We start from the raw sequence: 22992 nt of genomic DNA, 5'->3' as shown, positions 1-22992 counted from the left end.
CCAACCCAACAGCTCCCTCCTCTCTTACCGCCTATGCTTGCTCTTGGGAGGCACAGAGCACACACAGGAGCATTAAAAAGCTTCCAGGATTTTGGTGGCTCTGTCCCTGCTGCCCATCTCCACCTTCCCACTGTCTCCTCATTTGCACAGAGGAGCCCATTCAGCTCCTTCCCCTTCCAGGCCCAGCCAGGGCTCTTACCAGGTTCATGTAAGGTACGAGATATCCCAGGACAGCAGTAGCAATGCCGAAGGCCCAGATCCGATAGGTCTTTCTCCGGAACACCCTCAGGTTGAAATACTTGCGCGTCTGAGCCCAGCACTGCTGCCGCACGCTCCGGCTGCCCAGCTTGTCCTGCCCATCGTGCTGAGAGTCACAAGAGGGTGGCAAGATGGGCCGGTAGGTCAAGGACAAGAATATCTGGATGAGCAATAAGGCACTGAGTACTTGGAAAGTATGCGCCAGCCCAATGGCCTCCCCGACCACCTTCATGAAGAAGGGGAGCGGCACAGAGATGAGGCAGCTGCCCCCGGCCACAATGCCGTTAGCCAAGCCCAGGCGACGCTTGAAGTAGTGACCAAGGATGACCAGTGAAGGTTGGAAGGCAAAGGAGCTGCCGCAGCCAAAGAGGATTCCATAGGTGAAATAACGAACTTCCAGAGATCTGGTGGGGAAAAAATACATCAAGGTGGTTATGGTAGGCGGAGATAAGGAAACCTTCTCCCTTGTGGTCCTGCAAACCTGGATTCAAGACCCAGGTCTCAAATACCACAGGTACTACACAGACAGTCTGACCTCAAAGAGCTTAATCCTTAGCTAAAGCAAGGATTATCCTCATTTCACAGCTGGCAAGTTAAGTCTTCAGGAAAATGAAGTCTAGCTGGGGAGTGCTTTCTGCAAGGAGGAATAGGCAGCAGCCAACCTGCTCTCCTTGGGAAGCTGACCTAACTGGAATGGTTTTTAAATTACAGCAAGAAAACTTTTCTAAGGGTAGGCAGGACGGGCTATTTTTAGCCCATTTTTCCAATGGAAGAACTAATTGAAACCATTCTGAACCCAGTGTTTGAAAGCAGAAGGCACCAACCCTCCTGGTTATTAAGCACTCAAGAAGGGAACACTGAGTTTCTGCCCAGGCTCCAGGCTGGTTAATGAAGTTGTTCTTCTTTAAGCTCCTCTGAGAGTTTCAATTAGCCTGTTAATAGATCTCATTTGTACCTTACATTGATGGCTGCACTTGAAGAGGGAGCGAAGTGGCTGCTCTACAGAACAGGTGGAAAGTCCTGAGAGCCCTTGGAAGGAGCCCTTTCCCAACTGCCAGCCTGGTTATCCCAACAGAAGCATCTCAGAAAGGAGCCTAAGGTTAGGTGGTGCCAACAACCTGTTGTGCTTTCCTCCAGATGTAGGATTTTTCCTTCATCCCCATGCGATACACTCAGCTGCAAAAATCTGCCATGAAATAGTGCATGGCAGGAGAGTGAGATGGAAATATTTGGGCAGTTCATGGGGCAAGAGATGCTGCACAAGCTGGGCCTTTACTCCAACACTCAGACCAACTCCTGTGAAATAGTGAGTGGTGCTCACGAAGCGAAGGAGAAGACAGCAGCGCAGACCTAGTGGAGTAGTTTGAAGTCGAGAAAACCTTCAGGAGCACATCATTCCTGCCATTACATGCTTGCCTCTTTAGCTAGCCAAGCAGAAAACAGAACATGCTCACTGTGCCCAGGGGCTCCAAGACAAATGACTGTCATGAAAAGCAATTTCCAGCTACTCTAGAATAAAGCCACATCAGAACCCCTCTCTGCAGGAGCCAGACAAGCAGTTGGGCTATGTAGGCTGTCTCTGACCTCCCACACACCAGCCCTGGCCATCTCTGCTGGTCACACCAGCTTTGGTATTGCAACTAAGCTGAATTTGAATAAGTGGAGACAAATGCCATGGTTCTCATCTGCTTCCCATTCACGCTAAGACATCCCTTCATGAGCAGTGGCTCCTTTCAGCCATGCTTCTGAGCCAAGATTTTCCACCCTCTGATTCAGCCAGCTGCAGTTGGAAGGGTGGCATTTGCTGTTGCAGATAATGAGGTCTCCCATGGATAACGACATCTCCTGGAACATGGAGGTGTCCTTCCAATGGTTGCCCCTCAGAGCTTGCAATGATACCAGCCCTTGTTCAGCCCCTCTGGCAGTGGTGTGGGAGATTTCTCTCTGCAGGAGAAACTGGGCAAAAACTGCAGAGGGGAAAGAGAAGATGAAAAGGGACTCAAACCCCACCACAAAGTGCTTAATAGTGCAGAAAAGGACTGCTGGGAGAGCGCTGGAGTCATATGAAGACAGCCCTGCTAAACTGGCCATCATCTCCCATTCATCGATTCATAGAATGGTTTGGGTTGGAAGAGACCTTTAAAGGTCATGCAGTCAAATCCCAGATTCCTCAAAACACATTACCACCCCAATTTCTCATGCTAAAATATCCCCCTTAAAGCTAGAGGGAAGGTGAAGTCACAGCACAACTGGGATTTCCCTCTTCTTGAGGGCATATAAGATCTGCAGTTGCTTGAGCTGATCAGGAGTACAGGAAATGTCAAAGAGAAGTTTTCCTTGCTTTGCTGCCTTGCACTAGGACTTCAGCCAGAAAACTTCAGCCTACCCCAGAGCTCTGCTTTTCGTCATATTTTACTTATTTTGGGGGTTTGTAGAAAAGTACTAATATTTTGAAAGTAGGAAGAAATGGGGTCCTGCCACACAGGCTTGGTAGCTGGAAGTAGTTTTGGATCAGCTTAGTGCCATGCTGGGAACAGCTGCTGCTCCAAAGCAAATCCATTTTAGAGAAAGCAGGAGCTAAAGGGTTGATCAGCCTTGATTTAGCCCTGCCTGAGCCCACCAAAGCCAGCCTGCAGCTCATGCTCAACAGCTCCCTTCGCATGCAGCCCAGCCGGCGCTGGGTGCGTCATCTCCAGCTGCAGGGAGCTGGGAAGAGGGACCAAAAACAACCCCACACCACCCCCTTCTCCATTGTTCTGGGTGAGCAGGAGCTGTTAGCTCTGAATTTTGGGACCAGCCTTCACCATCCAGATGGAAGGTTGCCAAATCCCACAGCTTTGCTGCTCTTCCTTCATCTGGGCTGTGCTGAAGGCAGCTTCCCTCGCCTCGGTCCAGCTGCAGAGGGGCTCCTTTCTCCCTTAAAAGGCAGCCAAAGGAATGTGAATCAAGAGCAAGAAGGCAGGAAATGGGGATTTCAGCTCTAGAGCTCCCCTGGAAACAATATTCTTCTCTGCCTGTACTGTTTGATATTGTTTTTGAGCCCAACATAACAAGCCCCTGGCAGCGACATGGTCCCAAGAGCTCATTTTCTTAGCATGAACATTTTACAATAGAGAGGTGGGGGCAAAATTCCAAGCTTTGCAGATTAGAAGGAATGCAAGATTCTATGGAAAGCTCTGTGATCTGTGCTCCCAGGAGCCTGGGCATATCTTCCCTGAGCACCAACTGTGCTTTCTCTGATTACAATTATTTTTTTGAGACACAAAGGAGTGGCGTCTGCAGAGGAAGTCACTGAAGGTGATTCCTTCAATGCCACTGTCCATGATGGTTTTAGCATCCCAAGTTCCCCTGACTGTTATCAGTCCAAGTCTCTATGGCTTTGCCAGGAGGCTCAGAATCACAGAATCCCAGCATGGTGGGATTTGGAAGGGACCTCTGGAGATCATCTAGTCCAATACCCTGCTAAAGCAGGGGCACCCACAGCAGCTTGCCCAGGATTACAATGTCCAGGTGGGTTTGGAGTCTCTCCAGAGAAGGAGATTCCACAATCTCTCTGGGCAGCCTGCTCCAGGGATCCAGCACCCTCACACCAAAGAAGTTCTCCTCCTGCTCAGATGGAACGTCCTGGGTTCCAGTTTGTGCCGCTTGCCCCTTGTCCTGTCACTGGGCACCACTGAAAAGAACCCAGTTCTGTTCTCTTGACCTCTGTCCTTTAGATTTTGATAAACACTGAGTAGATCCTCTCTCAGAAGAAGTGTCCCACCTCCCAACATAATGCAGAGCTCCCGCATCTGGAGACTGGGGGGGACCCATCACATAAGGAACTAAGGTTGGAGTGAACAGGAGGGTCTTGTTGACCAAAGTAAAAGGGAACTGGGGTCCTGCTGACCCATGCGGGCAGGGTGGACAGGGAGGAGCACAGCACAGGCAAGCCATCCCCCAGTAAACTAGTGTGTGCTTGCTTCAGAAGTCCCACTTCTGGAAGCATTTTCATTAAACAGATATTGATTTAAAGTGAAATCCAGCCCAAAGCAATTTTTCTATTCAGAAAAAAATGGGGCAAGCGATGTTTTGGGTGGTGTCTCCAATGAGTATCATATAAAAGACCACAGAGATGACTTATTTTTGTTCCCCCAAGGATGCAGCTATCTTGAGTTGGAAAGCTTCTCACACTGAACCAGGTAAACTGCCATCCAAATGCACACCAGTGAGCCCCTGTCAGCAGAAATTCACGGCATGGGATCAGCCATGGAAAACAAGGAGCAGAACCAACCCCATGTTCCCTCAAACTGCCAAGCTAGAGCAGGAACAGCACAAACTGCTCCAAACGCCCTCTATGTCCCCCTTCCCATCTGCCCTGCATGGAAAGTCCCTCTTGCCAGGTATAAAACATCAAATATTATTTTAAGTATTAATTTACTTCCAGTTGCAAATGTGAAATCAGTTCCAAAGGAGAACGGTTTTGTCCACAAGCGCCTCTTTGGAGCTGCCTGCAAGAGGTGTGCCAACTTCTTCATTGCATATTTTAAAGATCAAATGAAGGACCTGAGGGCTGAAATCCCATAAAACAAAGTTCTTCACCCAGGTAAAATTTACTCTCTTGTTATATAAGGACAAAAGAGCAACTTGGTTCAATTTGGAGAGAAACAAGCTGAGTGCACGTGGGCTGCAGGAATGCCAGGAGACCTCTCATCTGGATGGAAACCACCTACTTTGCCCCAAAAGGCAGCAGCAATGTGTAGGCAGCAGGGGTTGCAGGGAACAGTGAGAAAGAGGAGCTTGTTGAGGAGCTGGATGGCCCCTGTGCAGCCTTACTTGGTGAAGGAGCTGGAGAGGAGTCCAATGAAGGCGATGGCAGCTCCTGAGGCTGCAGTGGTCCTGCAACCGATCCGGTCGGTGAAGATGCTGACAATAGGAGAGCAGAAGAAAATCATTCCCATGGCCAAGGAGCCAACCCATGCTGGGGAGAAAGAGAAGAAAAGCAATGGTCAAGGTGGGATACCAAATGGGGGCCAGGAGGGGAACAACTAGGGACCAACTCCAGGTTTGAAGGTGGTCTCAGCAGAGAGGTAGTCCCTTCACACTGTTAATTAGCATGGTTACCACCCGTGCTGCCCACTGGTGTCATGGCTGGGGTGCACCCTGCAACACCTCAATGTTCACCCATGTGATGGAGACATGGGGCTGAGGGAAGACCTTCTGGCTCTCTACAACTTCCTGAAAGGAGGGTGGAGCCAGGGGGGGGTTGGTCTCTTCTACCAAGGAGTAAGTGACAGAGTGAGAGGAAACTGCCTCAGTTGCACCACGGAAGGTTTAGGTTAGACATGAGAAACAATGTCTTCCCCAGAAGTGTTGCCAAGCCCTGGTACAGACTGTCAAAAGCCAGTGATGGAGTCCCCATCCTTGGGGGGGTTTCAAAGCTGTGTAGATGTGGTGCTGAGGGATATGGTTAAGGTCTCTTCCAACCAAAACAATTCTATGACTCCATGATTCTACCTCCCTGGCCAAAAGGTCCCCAAGCTCCCAAGAGCACCCTGGTCCCTGGCTTTGGTTAGGAAGTGTTTGGATTTCCAGGTGCCACACTCATCTACTGCTTCCCCAGAGTAAGAACTACTTCACCACCCCTTTGTCCCACATTCAGTGGGGCTCCTTCCTTGCAGCTGGGCTGATGGGAGACACATGGGTTGTGCCAGGTTAAATCACATCCCTGGCCCTGCCCAGTGATGCTCAAGTAAGATCATGATCTCATGTCTTTTTCCGACCCATCTCTGGAGCAAACCACTGTCTGTCCATCTTTTTACAAACACTTAGATTATTACAGGTTATTTCAGCCTGTCATCTTCTCCCTGCCCTCCACCTTCTCTTGTTAATGGTTTCTGTGACTGCTTTGGGGAGGAAAGGCAGCTTTTCAAGAAAAGCAATGTGGTAAAGGAAAAAAAAAAAATCTCAGTCTACCAGCTCTGAGGAGAAGCAAGAGGTCCTCTTGGGGAGGCACAGGGCAGGGCAGGATGGACAGACAGACAAGGGACTCTCAGTCCTACCCAGCACCCGAGTGAAGGAACCTCTTGGAGCATCTCCCAGCTTCAGGAGCATGACCTGCCCCCCACAGCCCACAGGACATGTGCTCCTTGCTTTTCTTTTATTCTTTCTTTTTTTTGGGGGGGGAGGGTTGTTTTCCTTTTGCACCCAAACCAAGTGCTCTGCCAACCCTTTTAGCCCAGCCCCACACAACAACTCACCCTTCAAGAGCTGTGAGATTTTCAGAAAACAGCCAGAAAAAGCAAATCCCAACTCTCTAACAACCTCTCTGCCTTTCAGAAAAGGCCACACAAAGAAGCCTGGGAAGAACTGACCCATCCAAATTAATTATAAGTTTGCAAGGACTCAATTTACTCCAAGATCCTCCCTTAATAAATGCAAAGTGGAGGAATAAAAAATGCAAAGTGGAGGAATAAAAAAAGCAAAGCAAAGGCTGCGCGGGAACCTCATGGGACTCGCTGGGCTCTTGTCTCAACACCGGGCAAGATGCAAAAGGACAAGGGAGAGGGTGAGGACCCCCCTTCTCCAGCTGATTTTCTTGGTTATAAACACAAGACACAGTGTAATGCAAGTCCTTCTAATAGGATTAGGTGGCACAACTCCAAGAAGCCGTCCAAAACAACTCCAAGAGAAGAGGGGGTGAGGGGTGGGAGCAAAGCCAAGATGGGAAAGGCTCGTTAAATTGGATAATATACTTCCAGAAATGTTCCTTCTACTCCAGCCAAGGCAGTAAAAGGTTAGACAGCCCTGTCATGTTTGAAGTTTTGTTATTTTTGGAAATTACTTTAAGAAACGCGGAAATAAAAGCATAAAGCGAAGTATTAAATTTAAAGGGCCAGATTCTGATCTTAATAACCCCCAGGATTTACATGCAAATAAGCAGTATCAATCTCTGGGCCCCCATCCCAAAATAAAAGGCACACTCACCTGCAGAGATCAAAGCAAAGAGAAAGGCACAAAGCTCAGCAATGGGCGCTTAAGAGCTCCTCCAGCTTTGGGGTTGGAAAGAGGAGATATGGCTCAATTCAAATTGGTAAACACATGGGGGGGTGGAGGGGGGCGGGAAAAAAGAGTCCTGTGGCAAATTGCTCTACCTTAGAGAAAGGGCTTACCACAAGCAATGAATAAAAATAGGCTCAGGGAAGAACATCAAGTTAAAATTAGTAAGAACAATAGCTCCACTTCCAGAGCCGGGTTTTGTCTTCCCAGTGCTTCCCAGCGAAGCCCCAGGAAGCCAGGAGGGCTGGGCGAGCTCCAGTGCTGGGAAGAAACCATGGCCAAGTCTAAGAGTAGGAGAAATCTGCCTTGGTCCTGGTGTGATTCATACCCAAAAAGCCTCCCAGGAGAAGATCACACAATTTACACTCATCCCTGGTCTACACCCATTGGGATGGTGATGATCTCTTTTCACCTGGGTCAGGACAAAGCTGGAGAAGACCAACTTATGGCAGAGACCGTAAGTTGGGGGAAAAAATGGGGGTTCATGTAAAGTGTAGCACCAAACCTGCCCTTCTAGACACAGAGCTGGAGTTCTTGGGTCTGCTTGGAATGAAGGGTTTATTTTTGGCAATCTGTATAAGGCAGCACTGAAATTTCTCCTGGATTTTCCTGGACATGAAAGGCAGAAGTAGTCATTCCTCTGGTAGAAACCAGATGAGGTTTAACCAGCTTGAGTCAGGACTTCCCTTGGGCTGCTCCTCTGATGCTGGAGAAGTTATGACTTGATGTAAACCCCACAGGGGGAAAAAAAGTGGAATCTTTGCTTCTGATTTCCACAAGGTTTGGATGAGATGGTTAATTCCTAGCCCAGCCACACCTCACAACCCTCCTTGGTTGATAACCTAGGTGAGATACTGAAACACACAAAGACAAGCCCCCACAAGAGGCTTGAGGCCTTATCAGCAGTGCAGTGTGATCAAGCAGATCCTAAAAGAAATGATGGACTCAATCCAGCTGAGGACAGAGCTGGAAGGAGCTCAAGAGCTGCACAGAACTTGGACAGGAGTCAGGTTAAGACTTGATCAAGTATCAAGATGCTGCGAGTACAACCACCACCTGGGAATGCCAGATGAAGAGGCAGGTTTTGGACCTGCTGAACTGGGTGCCATGGTGGGACTTGGCTGGTGACAGTCCAGAAAAACCCCATCTCTGAGGGATGCCTTCACAGAAATACCAAATGCTTCAGAAATCACTTTTTCTAGTTAAAAGAAAATAATAATTTAAAAGAGGTATTTAAAGCACTCTCCTTTTGCAAGGAGGAGTGAAGATAACTTTGGTTAGAGGCCTCTCAATGCATGCTGTCCCTCCCCAATACCCCTCTCTGCTGACCCTACTTGGCACTGTGATTTACACCTAGACCAGTCATGTCCATACTGCTCTGCTCCCACACACAGCCCCTCCTGTAGTCAATAAAACAGCAGCTGGAGAGTCATGACCCCACCCAGATCCTTGCTGCTTGGTCTCAGAGGTACAACAGCAGGCTGGGGACAGAAGCAGCCAGAGCTGTCAACCAAATCCAGGCCACCTGCAGGCCCAACTTCTTCCAGAGCTGACGGAACCTTCCTGGTGGTCCTGAATCTGGGAAAAGCTCAGCATGGGCCTAGGTCCCTTTGCTGGAGAAGAGGATCACCGAGGAGAGCATGATCACACAAGGTAAAGCTCCAGCTAAAGTGCTGCAAATGACTCCTTCCCACCTTGACTTAAAGACAGTCAAACTGTTAGTCCATGGCAGGTTCAAAGCAACCTTGCATGGACAGAGGAATACACTGGCTGAAGATCTTCAAGGACAAGATGCTGTGGTGTAGCAGACAAGGGTAATGTGGCCAAGACACGCTGTCCCTCCCAGGACTCATTTGCCCACCAACCCAACATCATCAAGCTGGAGGAGCTCTGGGACTAGGCATGCCTTGGCCAGCAAGTCCTCCTCTTGCCAGTGGATAACACTGCTGGGGACTTCATGGCAGAGGAAGGCTGGCAAGTGGGCGTGGCAACCTACAATGGTCAACTGACCATGATGACTGAGCTGACCCTGCTGACTGCAGGGGAGTTGGACTAAATGACCTTTAAAGGTCCCTTCCAACCTAGAGTATTCTACAGTTCTATGGGGATGGCAATACTGAGAATCCAGGGAGGTCTGTGAGCACCATGTCTGCATATTCATGGCAGTGAGAGGTGGGCAGGGTCCTTGGGGCTGGTACAAGCAAGTCCTACACATCAAATCAGCTTTCCTCCCAGCAAAGCCACCCAAAAAGGATGAAAAACTCCTGCCTTGCTGGTATTTTGCCAAGCAGAGAAAGCTTTCTGGGCATGGCAGAGTAGGGCAAGGTGAGAAACAACCGGAGAAAACATCCCCGCTCGGAGACGCAGATCCAAACCTCCTGGTATTGAGCTCATTGTTCCAAAAAACACCATTAAAAATGGCACTGCGTAAGACTTGTTCCTTTAAAAATGGGTCCCCAGGGAGAGCGAAGGAAGGGACGTCGCTCTCAGCTGTGCTTCCCCGCTGACCCACATACCCCGGGCTGGAGGGATCAAGGGCCAGGAGGTGACCTCAGATCCGTCGCTGGAGGAAGTGTCTTCCCTCGCTTCCCCTGGCTTCTCCCGCTTGCGCCGTGCAGCCAGCAGAAGGCAACTGCAGGAGAGGACAGGGACAGGCTGCAGAAGGGGACATTCCCCAAGCACTTCTCAGAGGGTTTTTAGCCTAGAGAAGACTGAGGGCAGATCTCTCCAATGCTTGTCAATACTTAAAATGTGGGTGTCACAGAATCACAGAATGGTAGGGGCTGGAAGGGACCTCTGGATATCATCTATCCCAACTTCACTAATAAAGCATGGTCACCCATAGCAGGTTGCTGAGGATCACAATGTCCAGAGGAGACTCCACAACCTCTCAGGGCAGCCTGTTTCAGTGCTCTATCACCCTTACAATAAGAACTTTCTCCTCACATTGAGGTGGAGTCCCCATCTCTGCAGTCATTAAAGCCTGTCTGGACACCATACTGTGCACCTGCTCTGGGTGGGGGCTTTGGAACAGATGATCTCCCAAGGCCCCTTCCAACCCCTATCATTCTGTGACAAATGGGGCAGTCAAAGGTGAATCACTTCCACCTCCCCATCTGTACTTCTCCTGTGAGACACACTTTCTTGACTCATGTTTTCTGCTGTCAGGGAAACTATTGGCATGGCAAACCTCATCACACATCTTCAAAAGCCCTTCCTAGCCCACCCTTTTTGGGTGACCTGGCTGCCCAAGCAACCTGGTGGCCCTGTCCTTGCAGACACTGTGGGAAAGCCTGTGCCCTGTCTCCACAGAGCTGATGAGTGCTGCTCGCAGCACATCTGCAATGAAAATGAAGCAGCTGTTTTATCTTCTGCCCTAAACAAGCAATTTGCGTCATTCTCTTGCTTGCTCAAAGCCTGAAAGGCTCCCAACAGCTTGGCTCTATGCGCTCAACAACCCCTGTGGACCAAGCCCATCCCAGGGAGGGTTGGTTAGGGCTTAAATAAAGGCAGACACAAACTCTGAGGAGGCCACCGCAATGCACAGCAGGAAGGGAAACGAAGCTGAGGAGCAGCAAACCAAAGCTGAGGAGCAGCCAGGCCAGATGGGAGGTGGTGCTGGGGTGCTGTGGTGGCAGCTACCATGCATCATGTGCAGCTAAAAGCCAGCTAAACTCATTAATTGTATAGCAAGCCCTGCTTGGTACCATACCCTAAAGCTTCAGAACAAAGTCCTCCTTTATCAGGTTTGGCTGACTTCTCCCTCCTCCCTTCTTTCAAAAATAATTCCATAACAACCTGAAAATTGGGATAAATGGCATGATTCAGAGGAATTATTCCAGGCCACGTCTGACTAAAGACCCTTTCAGTGTCCCAGTAGTGGTGATACTAGGAGAGGATTAGGAGAGACTAAGGGAAAAAGAGAATGTCGTAGGTGAATCATAGAATCACAGAACGCTAGGGATCTCCAGAGGTCATCAGGTCCAAATCCCCTACAAAGCAGGACCACTTAGGGTAAGTCACACATGAATGCATTCAAGTGGGTTTTGAAGTAGGAGCTACCATTACCATGGCATGATCCCATGACCATGGCAAACACAACAGCTTCTCAGACACCAGACCCAGCAAGTATTTTTTAACTGTCTCAGGAGCCCAGGGCACCTGAGCAAAGCAGGGTGGGAATGTACTTTGCTTTAAAAACTCTACCACATCCCTCCTGATGAAGCCTCTCTGGCTTCCCTGGCCCTCAAGGACTCAGGCAGCTTTTCAGAGAGGATGCCCAGGCCACCTCCTATAACCACTAAGTGACAGATTTCAGCTTATGTGAGAGAGAAGTCCCAGTATTAGCTGACCTGCAGCCACATTAAGTATGGATGGAGACACATCTGTGGTTTCTCTTGGCAAGCAGCAGGCACAGAGTATTTGCCTGAAGTTCTGTACTGACTGTCTTGGAGAAACTCAACCTCAGCCACATTTTGCATCCTTTCATCCCAAGACCATAAAATTCAACCCAGGTTGGAGCAAAATGGCATTCAAAATCATGTCTGAGCTGCATCACGTCCTCCCTGTCCACAGCCCAGCTTCTGCTCAGCCTTGGGAGGCTCCGGAGCTGGTCCAGAAATGCAAATTCTTGTGAAATCCATCCAAAAGCAACAAGGCAGCATGTGCTCTGCAGCTGAAACCCACCATGTGCCCAGGCTGGAATTTTCTCCCCAGCGCTCTCCTCAGCAGGCCAAGAAGGTTTTTCTTCTCTGTGTTGCCTTCTGGCATACAATTTTTGGGAGATGATTCACCTACCACACACTAAAGTTACCCAACAAAGAGGAGCTATGGTTGCAACAACTCCATCTCCACATGGGCTCCCATCCACCATATTCCATCTAGATGTTTTTCCATGGCCTACACCCTCAAGGAAGATGCAGCTCTTGCTGTCCCATCTCGCCTGATGTTGGGTGGCTCAGGTGATGTCGCGTTGGACCAAGTTTGTCCATGGTCCACCTCTCTGGGTGGAAGCCTAGGGCTGCGTGCCTAGAAGGCACCTCTCACAGGCTGGGTGAAACCAGTGCCCTCATGCAGATCCTGCCAGAATGAGCTGGCAGAACCTTTTTAGCACTGGTGGGAAACCAAAAAGCATGACCTGGAGGGCGAGCATCCCCTTATTCAACCGCCCTGTCAAACACCTCACCAGCCTTTGGCTGCAATTTAATGCAGCAATTTGATGAAACCCAGCAAAGTTCCCTTTTAATTGGTGAAAATTCCCTCCTCCCACCCGTGGAGCTCCAATCTGTAATTAGCCTTTCATGTCAAACGATGTTTATTCCTGACAGAGTTTATCTTGGCACCACCACAGGCTCTGCAATCTGCACACATTTGAAGACTCAAACCCTGCGTTTAATTCTCTATCTGCTTGTTAATCCTCATTGTTCCCAAGCCCCTTTTCAAAACACACCCACAGGGAGAAGAAAGTATTTTTTATGTATATATATATATATATAAAAAAAGAAAAAAGTGTGTGCATACATATAAAAAAATAAAATTAAATTAAAATAAAAATGAAATAAAATAAACCAAAATCACCTTTCCAGCCTCAGGAACACCATCAGTGAGTGCAGAACCACAGGAACAGCTGGGGGTCTGGTTGCCCCCCTCCCCCCAAACACGTGGTACCAAACCCAGGCAACTTCCTGCTGATTTTTGGCATCTTTCCTTACTTTTTTTTCTCTCATTTTTCTCCCAGCCATACAGCAGCTTGGATGTCCCCCCACACTCATCAAAAGGACAGAAGTCCCCACCTACTTGGCAGCTCTGCAACAGAAGAGTGGGGAAAACATGGCGGGGAAACTACCAACAGTCCCCATACTCATTTTGGGGAACCCACCTTAGGGACTTGGGATCAAAATTACCTTATAGTGGCCTTCCAGTACCTGAAGTGGGCTACAGAGAGCTTGAGAGGGACTATTTATAAGGGCCGGTGGCAACTGGACAAGGCGAAATGGTTTGAGACTTGATCAGGGGAGATTTAGATTGGACACTAGGAAGTTCTTTACTGTGAGGGTGGAGAGACATTACAACAGGTTACCCAGAGAAGCTATGAACATGGCATCCCTGGAAGTGTTTAAGACCAGGCTGGATGAGATTTTGAGCAACCTGGTCTAGCCAAAGGTGCTCCTGCCCATGGCAGGGGGTTGGAACTGGATGATCTTTAAGGTCCTTTCCAAACCAAACCATTCTATCATTCCATGGAACCCAAGTTCTCAGGCTTCATTTAGAGTGACCTGAGATTTACACACCCCTGGTATACAGAGGACATATCTCCTAGTGTAGTAGCTCAGGGCTGGACCAGTAGCCCTGAGCACTTGGAACTGGGTGTCCAAAGTGGATCATATCCTTCTTTCCTGATCCAGTCCCAAGTGCAGCTGGTAGCATGAGGTCCATTGGGATAAATGGTGAGAATGGGGGAGCTGCCAGTAGCTGCTCCAGGTTGCCCCACTCTGCATGACCATGTGGGGCAATGAACCCTATGTCTACCTTATAAAATGAAAGGGAGAGAAAAGGGTCAGGATTTGGGTTAGAGGTTTGGTTATGGTCAGAATTAGGGTTTGGCTTAGGATCTGGGACAGGGTTAGAATTTGGGCTAGGATCAGTGTTGGGCACAGGGGTTTGGGTCAGAGTCATGGTCAGAGCTAGGATCAGGGGGCCCAGCTCCCTGCAGCCCAATGCACTTTGGCAAGTTGGGGTTTCCTTCAGGTTGCATGTGCTGGCTTCTCACCTTGATTTTGGGGAAGCAGTACCCAACACCAAAGCCAGGCAGGTCCATGAGCTGACAGCAATGATTAACTCCAGGGGGATGACACGGGTCAGCTGTGGCCCCAGACATCTGCTGCTGCACGTCCCAAATGGTCAGTCTTTGGAAAAGCCATGACCTGGTCAAACTTCACTGGGCTTTGACTATGATTAACCTCCTCTGGTCACTTGTACAAGCACACAACAAGCGTTTGCTTGGGAACATCTCGGCACTCATGTCCTGCCACAGCCATTCTCCTGTCCCCAGCAGGAGAGTGGTAACCCTCTTCCTATTCCCTCAGTCCTGAAACATGTCATCTCCTCCAAATTCCCACCATGACCACTTCTTGTAGCTGACAGACTCATACTGGTAACTAGTTCCTGTAGCACACAGACAACTGGGATGACAGTGCAGCTGAAGGAGGGGGGTGATGGAGCTCCAGGATTTCACCCCACCACATTTGCTCCCTTTGGAGACCACTAGCATCGGGAGATGGCTCTGCAAGACATGTTCAACCATTCAAGGCAAAACCATCATGTTTGAAAACAGGGCAGGGAAGAATCAGTGGTGCATGCCAGGACATGAGCATCATGAGGAGCAGCCTACTCACCTATCCCAGCCTGACACCAGCACCAGGACTGGGTCAGCCACTACTACCCAGCCTGGGACAAAGATGAGTGCTGCCAGTTTAGAGGGGACACCTGAAATCCAAGAAAGGCAGGAGAGTGACTCTGGGAGCACCTCACCCCCCTGCCTCACACTTAGCTGCACCCCAGCCCCCTCCCAGCCATCCCGTGAATGTGGTTGCTATGATGTTTCCTTGGCCTGGAGCAGCTTGGCCAGGGTCAGTGGTTCATCTCTTGGCCCAGTACATTTGCATCTCTGCAGGTGCCCACAGCCAGCACAAACCAACCCACCACTACAGCTAGCATCACATTTCCATCTACACACTGATATCCCCGAGACATGGCTGCAGGACCCCAGAAAGCTCCAGTGTTACTCTCAGGTGAAAGCACCTGGGGCATCACAACCCTTTTTTCATCTGAGAGAAGGTGGGAAGGTTCCCAACCCCTGATGAGAGGTAGGTTTGGTACCCATCCCGAAACACTGCTGGTGGCCAAGTCTGCTCCATCCCTTACAAAATCACCAGCCACTTCCTCTCCTCTCCATCAAACCCCACTTGGGCCATATCTGGGAACCCACCTCCCTCTGTGGAGGGGCTGGGGTGAGAAAGGATGCTTTTCTTCCAAGCTGGAAGAAACAGAAATGTTTTCCTCTTTGCCAAATTTCTCCCAAGCTATATTCTGTTTCCCATTAACAGCAAGAAGAAACCGTCTGGTCTGGGTCTGTGCACCTCCCACTGCAACTCCCAGGGGCCCTTGTCAACATCCCAGTGAAAAAACAGGAGAATTAAACCCACCCAGCCTGGCTGGACATGATGCAGGGACCGGCAGCGGGTGGAAAACAACCCCCTGGCTCTGCTCTTACATCTCCCCCACTGAAACTTTCCAACTCCAGTCGCTGGCAGGAGCCAGGCTGATCCCAGTTGAATTCCTTCCACTTAACCAGCAAATAAATAGCAGTTAAATGGAGGAACAGAGAAAAACACCCTTTTTTTCAAAGGGAAAACAAAGACGCTGGAGGAAAATAAATGGAGGCAAAATGTTGGGCAGTCACAGGCTCATGAAGATCTTTTTTCCTTCCCAGTTGGGTACTTGACAGCGTTCCCTTTCAGCTAATTAAGGGATACTCAGAAAGAAAAACACTTCCAGTGCTTTGCCAGCCCTGACCATCAACAGCAGACTCACCGAGGGCTTGAGACCAAACCCAGCAGCCCTGGCCACAGTTCCTCCACCCAGCCCAGACACTTAAACCACCATTTTTCAGACAAATAGGTGCTCTTGCAGGACATCTATGGTCTCCTGCCTGCCCTGGCAGACTTCTGACCAGCCTTTTCTCCAGTGATGGGCATCTCCAACCCTCTTCTAGGCCAGAGCTGGTCTTCCTGCACTCCAAATATTCCCCCCAACCAACATGTGATTTGCTACAAAATTTCAGAAAATCACTTTGCAACCCAAACAAGGAGAACAATTTCCTACCTTTGTGCAACTTGTTACAGAGCTGAAGGCAGTGATGGACCTTCCCTTCTCTAGGAGCAACAACCCCAGCCCAAGCTTTGGCACCGCACATCATCCCCTCTTCTCCCCTCGACGTGTTCTCACTCTCTACAGCTCTCTAAAAGGAGGTTGAAGCCAGGTGGGGGTTGGTCTCTTCTCCCAAGGAACCAGCAATAGGACAAGATGAGACGGGCTCAAGTTGCACTGGGGAAGGTTTAGGTTGGACATGAGGTACAATTTCTTCCCCAAAAGTGCTGTCCAGCCCTGCACCAGGCTGCCCACAGCAGTGGTGGAGTGCCCATCCCTGAAGGGATTTAAAAGCCACGTAGATGTGGTGCTGAGGGACACGGTTCAGTGGCAGACTTGGCAGTGCTGGGTAACGGTGGACTCAATCATCTTAAAGGTCTCTTTCAACCAAAATGATTCAATGGGTCTATGCTTCAGAGAACACAGGGGAGCACAGCTGTGCCCCATCTGGGACCTGTTCAGTGCCTTCCTCCAGCAGGATGGGGATGAGCATAGCGAGGGAAAAGCCAAACCTCCCAAATACTCATCAGTTAAGGCTGGTGCACCCAAAGGATGAGCAAGGCTGGAAGAAAGCATCCCCTGTGTTGCGCTCAGCAGCATCCACATGTGCTGCTGGCTCTGACCCACTCTGCCAAGCACCTTTTAGATCAAGATAACCCCATGGAGCCCCCCAAGCTCTGATGGAAAGAGTGCTGCAGCAACCTCAGCCTGCGGCAAGCACCCTGAGATGGAAAGCACTGGGGGGGCAGCAACACCTCCCTGACAGCACCCAAGCAGAGCCTCCTGCCTGAAGAGCACCAAAATATTTCACTCATATGATTTGTTTGCCTACACCCACCAGGGCCCCCGTTTCCCTGAAGACAAAGTCCACCCAAGTCCAGGCCATACACAGGGTAGAAATATGAAAGGAAGGACCCAGCAGCGGCTGCTGTGGGCACATTCCCAAGGGAGGCCCCTCTCCAGGCTCCTCCAGCTGGCTTTTAAGTTATTTTGCCCCCAAGCTTCATTCACTATGGAGATAAAACCTCCCTGCCATGGCTTCTTCCATCAGGGCTCTCTCACCACATCAGTGGTTCCCTGGGCTGGTTCCAGTGCTCAGCCCCAGCCCAAACCATCCTGTGGCTTGAGGGATGGCACAAACTGATGGCTGATCATACTGGGGGGTCCATGAGTGAGTCTTCCCCATTGGAAGACTGTCTTTAAAAAACAAAATAAATGAAGACAAACCGTTTGCAAGCAGGTTCAGCATGAGCCCCTCAAGAGGGCACACAGTCAGAGCAGCATCCCAGCTGTGTCCATGGGTTAAAACAGCTCCACAGTGGAAGACTTGGGCTCAATATTCCACATCAGGTTGGATGGGACTATGAGCAACCTGCTCTAGTTAAAGATGTCCCTGCTGACTGCAGGGGGGTTACACTAGATGACCTTTAAGGTCCCATCCAACACAAACCATTGTGTGATTCTCCTGATGGCCACTGGGAAAATATTTCCTCCTCCAGCACCAGAATTTTCCCTGGATCTCCGGCATGGAGATGCTAACACCTTTGGATAGTGCTCCTGAAGCCTGCTGATGGGGAAGACTTGTGCATCATCATTAAACCAAACACCCTGAGGCCAAGAAGGAGTAAAATGTCCATGTGCTTTTAATCTCTTGGCATTTCCTTACATTAAAGCACATATTTGAGAGCTGAGTATCTCAGAAAAACAAGCCATGATGTAATTAAGCAAATGGGACAGATAAAGGAAACTGAAAACCCTCAACATTTTATTTAATTTAATTATTTTTTCCCTTCCCCAAGAAGAAACAGGTTAGACCCCTTTGTCAATGGACTGTTACTTTTGGCTGACCTACGCTCATTTGAAAGTTTTTCAGACACCAGGTGGCTTTGGCAGCCACTGCATGGTGTGGGGAAGGGCGAGCCCTGCCCTTTGATGCTCTGGGTAAGTGGAGAAAAATCACAGCTGAGGCGTTGAGGATGGTACCCAGCCCCGTGTTTCCCATTAGCATCGCAGGAACCCAGCCCTGAGCCCTCCAGCTCCACCTCTAATGAAGATCCATAGTACACAGACACATACATATACATCTAAGGCAAGTGTAGAGTCCTGCAGTTGGGGAGCAATGACCCCCTGCACCAGTACAAGTGAGGGGGTGACCTGCTGGAAAGCAACTCTGCAGAGAAGGACCTGGAATTGCTGGTGGACAAGTTAACCATAAGCCAGCAATGTGTACTTGTGGCCAAGAAGGCAAATGGTCTCCTGGGGTGCATTAAGAGAAGTCTGATCAGCAGGTCAAGGGAAGCTTGTCTCCCCCTCTACTCACCCTAGTGAGTTCAGGAGAGACAAGGAATTACTGGAGAGAGCCCACTGGAGGCTACAAAGATGCTGAGGGACCTGGATCATCTCTAGGAGGAGCAAAGGCTGAGAGCTCTGGGGCTGTTGAGCCTGGAGAAGAGCAGCCTGAGATGGGATCTGATCAATGCTCAACAAGAGATAAAGGGTGGGAGGAAAGAGGATGAGGCCAGACTCTCATCAGTGGTGCCCAGTGACAGGACAAGAGGTAACAGGCACAAACTGGAACCCAGGAGGTTCCACCTGAACAGGAAGAAAAACTGTACCTTGAGGGTGCTGGAGCCCTGGAACAGGCTGCCAGAGAGATTGTGGAGTCTCCTCCTCTGGAGAGATTCCAAACCCACCTGGACATTGTGATCCTGTGCACCCTGCTGTGTGTGCCCTTGCTTTATCTGGGAAGTTGGACTAGATGATCTCCAGAGGTCCCATCCAACCCTCACCATGCTGAGATTATGGGCTACATCTCTCTGTGCCTGTTGCACCTCTGCAGACACACATATACATATATATTAAACCAGCAATCCCTAAGGCCTTAGCCCACGCGATGGCTGCAGGCAGAGCTGCCTCGTGGCTTCCCCGGAGCCACGCAATGTTTAACGAGACCGAGGGGAACTGGGGACAAGTGGGGACAGCCCACTGAAAGCACCCCAGCAGCAAAGTGCTTCAATACCCAGTGAAACATTAATGCACTTCCCCGGAGAAATTCCTTCGCTTTTTGCTGCATCAAGGGCTTTTAGATCAGAATAAATAACAGGGCAGGTTAATGAAGGTTTCTGTCAGTTGCTGGGTAAGTTTTAGTCCCGCTGCGATTCAGGTTTAAAAGCTACATATCCGACCTCCAGGGCCAGGAAGCCTCCTCTTCCTCCCCATGGAAATACTACCTTTTGGGGTAGGAGTCAAAATGATGCTCTTTGCACAGGTGTCAGGTGTGGGATATCTGTAGGTAACACCTGCTGCAGTTTCTGGGGTTGCCTTCAAGTGCCTGAGCTCCAAATTCTTTGAAGCCCATTCATGCCCCAGGGCATAAGGTAGAACAGAGGGGCCAAGCCCCCCAGGGCCTGAATACACCCTCAGCATGTTTGCAGATGACAAGAAGTTGAGAGGTGCACCTGAGACACCTGAGGGACCAGATCCATACAGGGAGACCTGGATAGGCTTGAAAAATGAGACTATGTGAACCTCATGAGGTTCAACAAGGACAAGCGTAAGGTCCTGCACAGGGGTCAAGTCATCCCCCAGTATCAACACGTGCTGGGGATGAAAGGCTGGAGAGCAGCCCTGTGGAGAAGGACTTTGAGGTGCTGATGGGTGAAAAGATGGACATGAGCCAGCTGTGTCCTGGGCTGATCCCCAGCAGCAGGTGGAGGGAAGGGATCCTCTGCTCCTCTCTGCTGAGACCCCACCCGCAGTGCTGGGGCCAGATCTGGAATCCTCAGCACAGGAAGGACATGGACCCGTTGGAGCAGGGCCAGAGGAGGCCACAGCAATGATGGGAGGCCAGGCTGAGAGAGTTGGGGTTGTTCAGCCTGGAGAAGAGAAGGCTCCAGGGAGGTCTTTTGGTAGCCTTTTAGGACTTAAAGGGGCCAATAAGAAAGATGGTGATAGACTTTTTGGCAGAGTGGGAGGGCAAGGGGAGATGGGGTTAAACTCAATGAAGGAGATTTAGCATGAAAAATCTCTTCCTTCTCTCTAGTCTGAGAGTAGTGAGACCCTGTCCCAGATTGCCCAGAGAGGTGGGAGAAGCCCCATCCCTAGCACAGTTCCAAGTCAGGTTGTTTGTGGCTCTGAGAAACCTGCTGTGGTTGCAGATGTCCCTGCTGACTGCAGATGACCTTACAGGTCCCTTTCAACCCAAACCCTCCCGTGGTTTTACAAAGTCTGCACCATGGGGTCTGCAGTGACTGGGCTGAGCAGATGGAGCTCACATCTCCCTGCTGCCCATGCTCCCCTTCCCTAAACAAGAGCGTCCAAATGCCAACAGCTACCTCCAAAGGCATGGCAAAATATGGAGCCCTTTCTCCACACAGAGGTTACAGGGAATGGGGTGACAGAGAAGATGAAGCTTTCCTAGCCAGCGTCTGGAGGACTGCAGCTCTGGAAGCTGGCTGGGGACCATGGAAGGTTTGCAGAGCTGGGGAGAGGCTGGCTTCTGTCTCCAGCACGTATGAGAATAATACCAGCTGCTTCTTGCTTAACCAGTCTGACCATCAGGCTGAGCCAAAACTGATTCATTCAAAAGAAAATGGAAAAGGAGATCAACTCGTCACCAGCCCTGACTAATGGAGAAGCCAGCCAACAACCTGTTGCTTCCACACCAACCCTGCTATCTTGGGTTTTTTTGGCTCTTCATCAGCTCCCCAAATCCAAATGTTCAAAGTTCAGAGCCTGGACTTTGCCCTGGGTGCTAAAAAGCAAAGGCTATCAACTGCAAAGCGACCAGCCTGTGGCCAGGGGACCAACATCACCCAGCAATGCCTGACATTTCACAAGAGCTCATGCCTGCTTCGGGACCGGTGGAAACATTAAAGCCCCAGAGATGTTGTTTGTCATGCTGCTCTGCCAGGCATCATCTTCCCAACAGCTTTTTGGGTTGTTTCCCCCCCCTCCCCCTTCCCTCTTTATCCCACAATAGAAATCTAAGCAACCAACTTCATTGAGTTGAAAAGTTTTCCACCACCCTGCTTGTAAAAAGTGTTTTCTGCCTTTTTTTTCTGGGGCATATTTTCGTTTATGAGGTCAAAGGGACACAAACCATGGCGAGGAGAGGCTACAGATGGCTTGGCTGGGAAATCTGGGATGAGGAATATATTGTCCTTAGGGAGGAAAACAAGCTCCAAAATCCAGACTGGGGCTAATCTTATCTCTAGGTGCTGTTCAGAATGGGTCAGTGAGGGTTAACAGCCAGCCACAGAGGTGAAATCAGGACCTGAAGTACCTCTGCTCCCCGGTGTCTCATTTATGCTTTGGCTGATGAAGCAGGGAAGAGTTCAGCAGCTTGGAAAAAAAAGAAATCTGTCTTAGCTTTGGGCAACACATTTGATTTGATATGAATCTTCACTCTTCTAAAATGCAGATCTCAAGGACCAGGCTCTCCCAGCTAAAAGAAAATAACATGATGCCTTGTCCACAGATGTCCTGAAGTTTTATCAGCCCACACTGCAGACATCAGAACAAACACTGCAAAACTTCCTTTCTTGGGCAGAAACCCACCCTGCACCAATATGGGTCTTAAAAATCCCCATTTTCAGGCCAGTCTGGGCAGGGAAATGCTCCAAATGCCAACACTGGGAGTGCACAGCCACCCTCACAGACACAGGGTTCCATGGGGACAGGGGAAAACAGGGACCCCCTGTGTCAGAGACAAGGACCTCCTGCTCACCTCTCTCACTGCAGCACCAGCAGGATAGGAAAGAGTTGCCAAATCTGGCAGGTTTAGGCTGGATATCAGTTCGAATTTCTTTACTGAAAGGGTGGTCAGGCATTGGAACAGGCTGTCTGGGGAGGTGGGGGAGTCACCATCCCTGGAGGTGTTCAAAAAACAACTAGATGTGGCACTTCAGGCCATGGTCTAGTGACCATGGAGAGGTTGGGTAGAAGGTTGGAAGGCTTTTCCAACCTTAATGATTCTATGATTCTCTCCTGGTTGGCTCTCACCCTTTCCTCTCCCAAGGTGGTTTCTCATCAACTGTGGGCAAACTTCTCCAGCACTGGGGTAGTTGTCATGGTTTTCATATGATGCTGAATTTCCCTTTGGCCATGGGATGTAGTGAGGTATGATCAGAAGGAGCTCCATGAAGACCTCACACCTCCAGCAACACTAAGGCCCCACCAAGTTTATTTTGAACACTGGAAGAAACGCGAACTCAACAATGCCCACATCCACCCCTCGTCAGCCTCCTATCTAAATAACACTCTGCTATCATTACCCTCTGCAATTAAGCACTAAAGCTGTAATTGCCTTATCTGATAGAGCCAGGCACAGCAGCCAGGTAGGAGCTGGCCTCTGGAGCCCCATCCTGCCAGTAGGTAGGGGTGGGGTGTGGTTATGAGGCGGACAGCATTGTAGAATCACAGACCAGTTTGGGTTGGAAGAGACATTTAAAGGTCCCAACCTCCCTGCAGTCAGCAGGGACATCTGCAACTAGAGCAGGTTGCTCAGAGCCACAGACAACCTGACCTGGAATGGTTGCAGGTATGGGGCATCTACCACCTCTCTGGCCTGACTGGGCCAGGTTCCCACCACCCTCAGCATGAAAAGTTTCTTCCTTCCTTCTACTCTGAATCTCCCTCTTTTAGTTCACACCATCACCCCTTGTCCTGTCACAGCAGGCCCTGCTCAAAAGTCTGTCCCCAGCTTTCTGACCAGCCCCTTTAAAAGTACTAAAAGGTGGGGCATCACACTGGGCATTTTAAAGCCAC

The 22992-nt window shown here is 49.9% G+C and overlaps 1 protein-coding gene across 1 annotated transcript in view; it reads right to left on the bottom strand.

Annotated features, from left to right (window-relative positions):
• Window positions 1-22992, bottom strand: part of SLC16A2 (solute carrier family 16 member 2) — a 47312-nt gene that overhangs the window by 9090 nt on the left and 15230 nt on the right. The window contains exons 2-3 of the mRNA XM_068151973.1: window positions 5074-5218; window positions 200-662 (exon numbers count right to left, since the gene is read on the bottom strand). Of these exons, the coding sequence (XP_068008074.1) occupies window positions 200-662; window positions 5074-5218 (608 nt within the window). The remainder of the gene's footprint in view (window positions 1-199; window positions 663-5073; window positions 5219-22992) is intronic.

Source organism: Melanerpes formicivorus, unplaced genomic scaffold, assembly GCF_026170545.1.
Source record: "Melanerpes formicivorus ecotype bairdi unplaced genomic scaffold, bMelFor1.0.p_v2 SCAF_22, whole genome shotgun sequence".
In the NCBI taxonomy this organism is placed as follows: domain Eukaryota; kingdom Metazoa; phylum Chordata; class Aves; order Piciformes; family Picidae; genus Melanerpes; species Melanerpes formicivorus.
The sequence above is the reverse complement of the archived record's forward strand: the minus strand, read 5'-3'. Positions and strand labels throughout refer to the sequence as shown.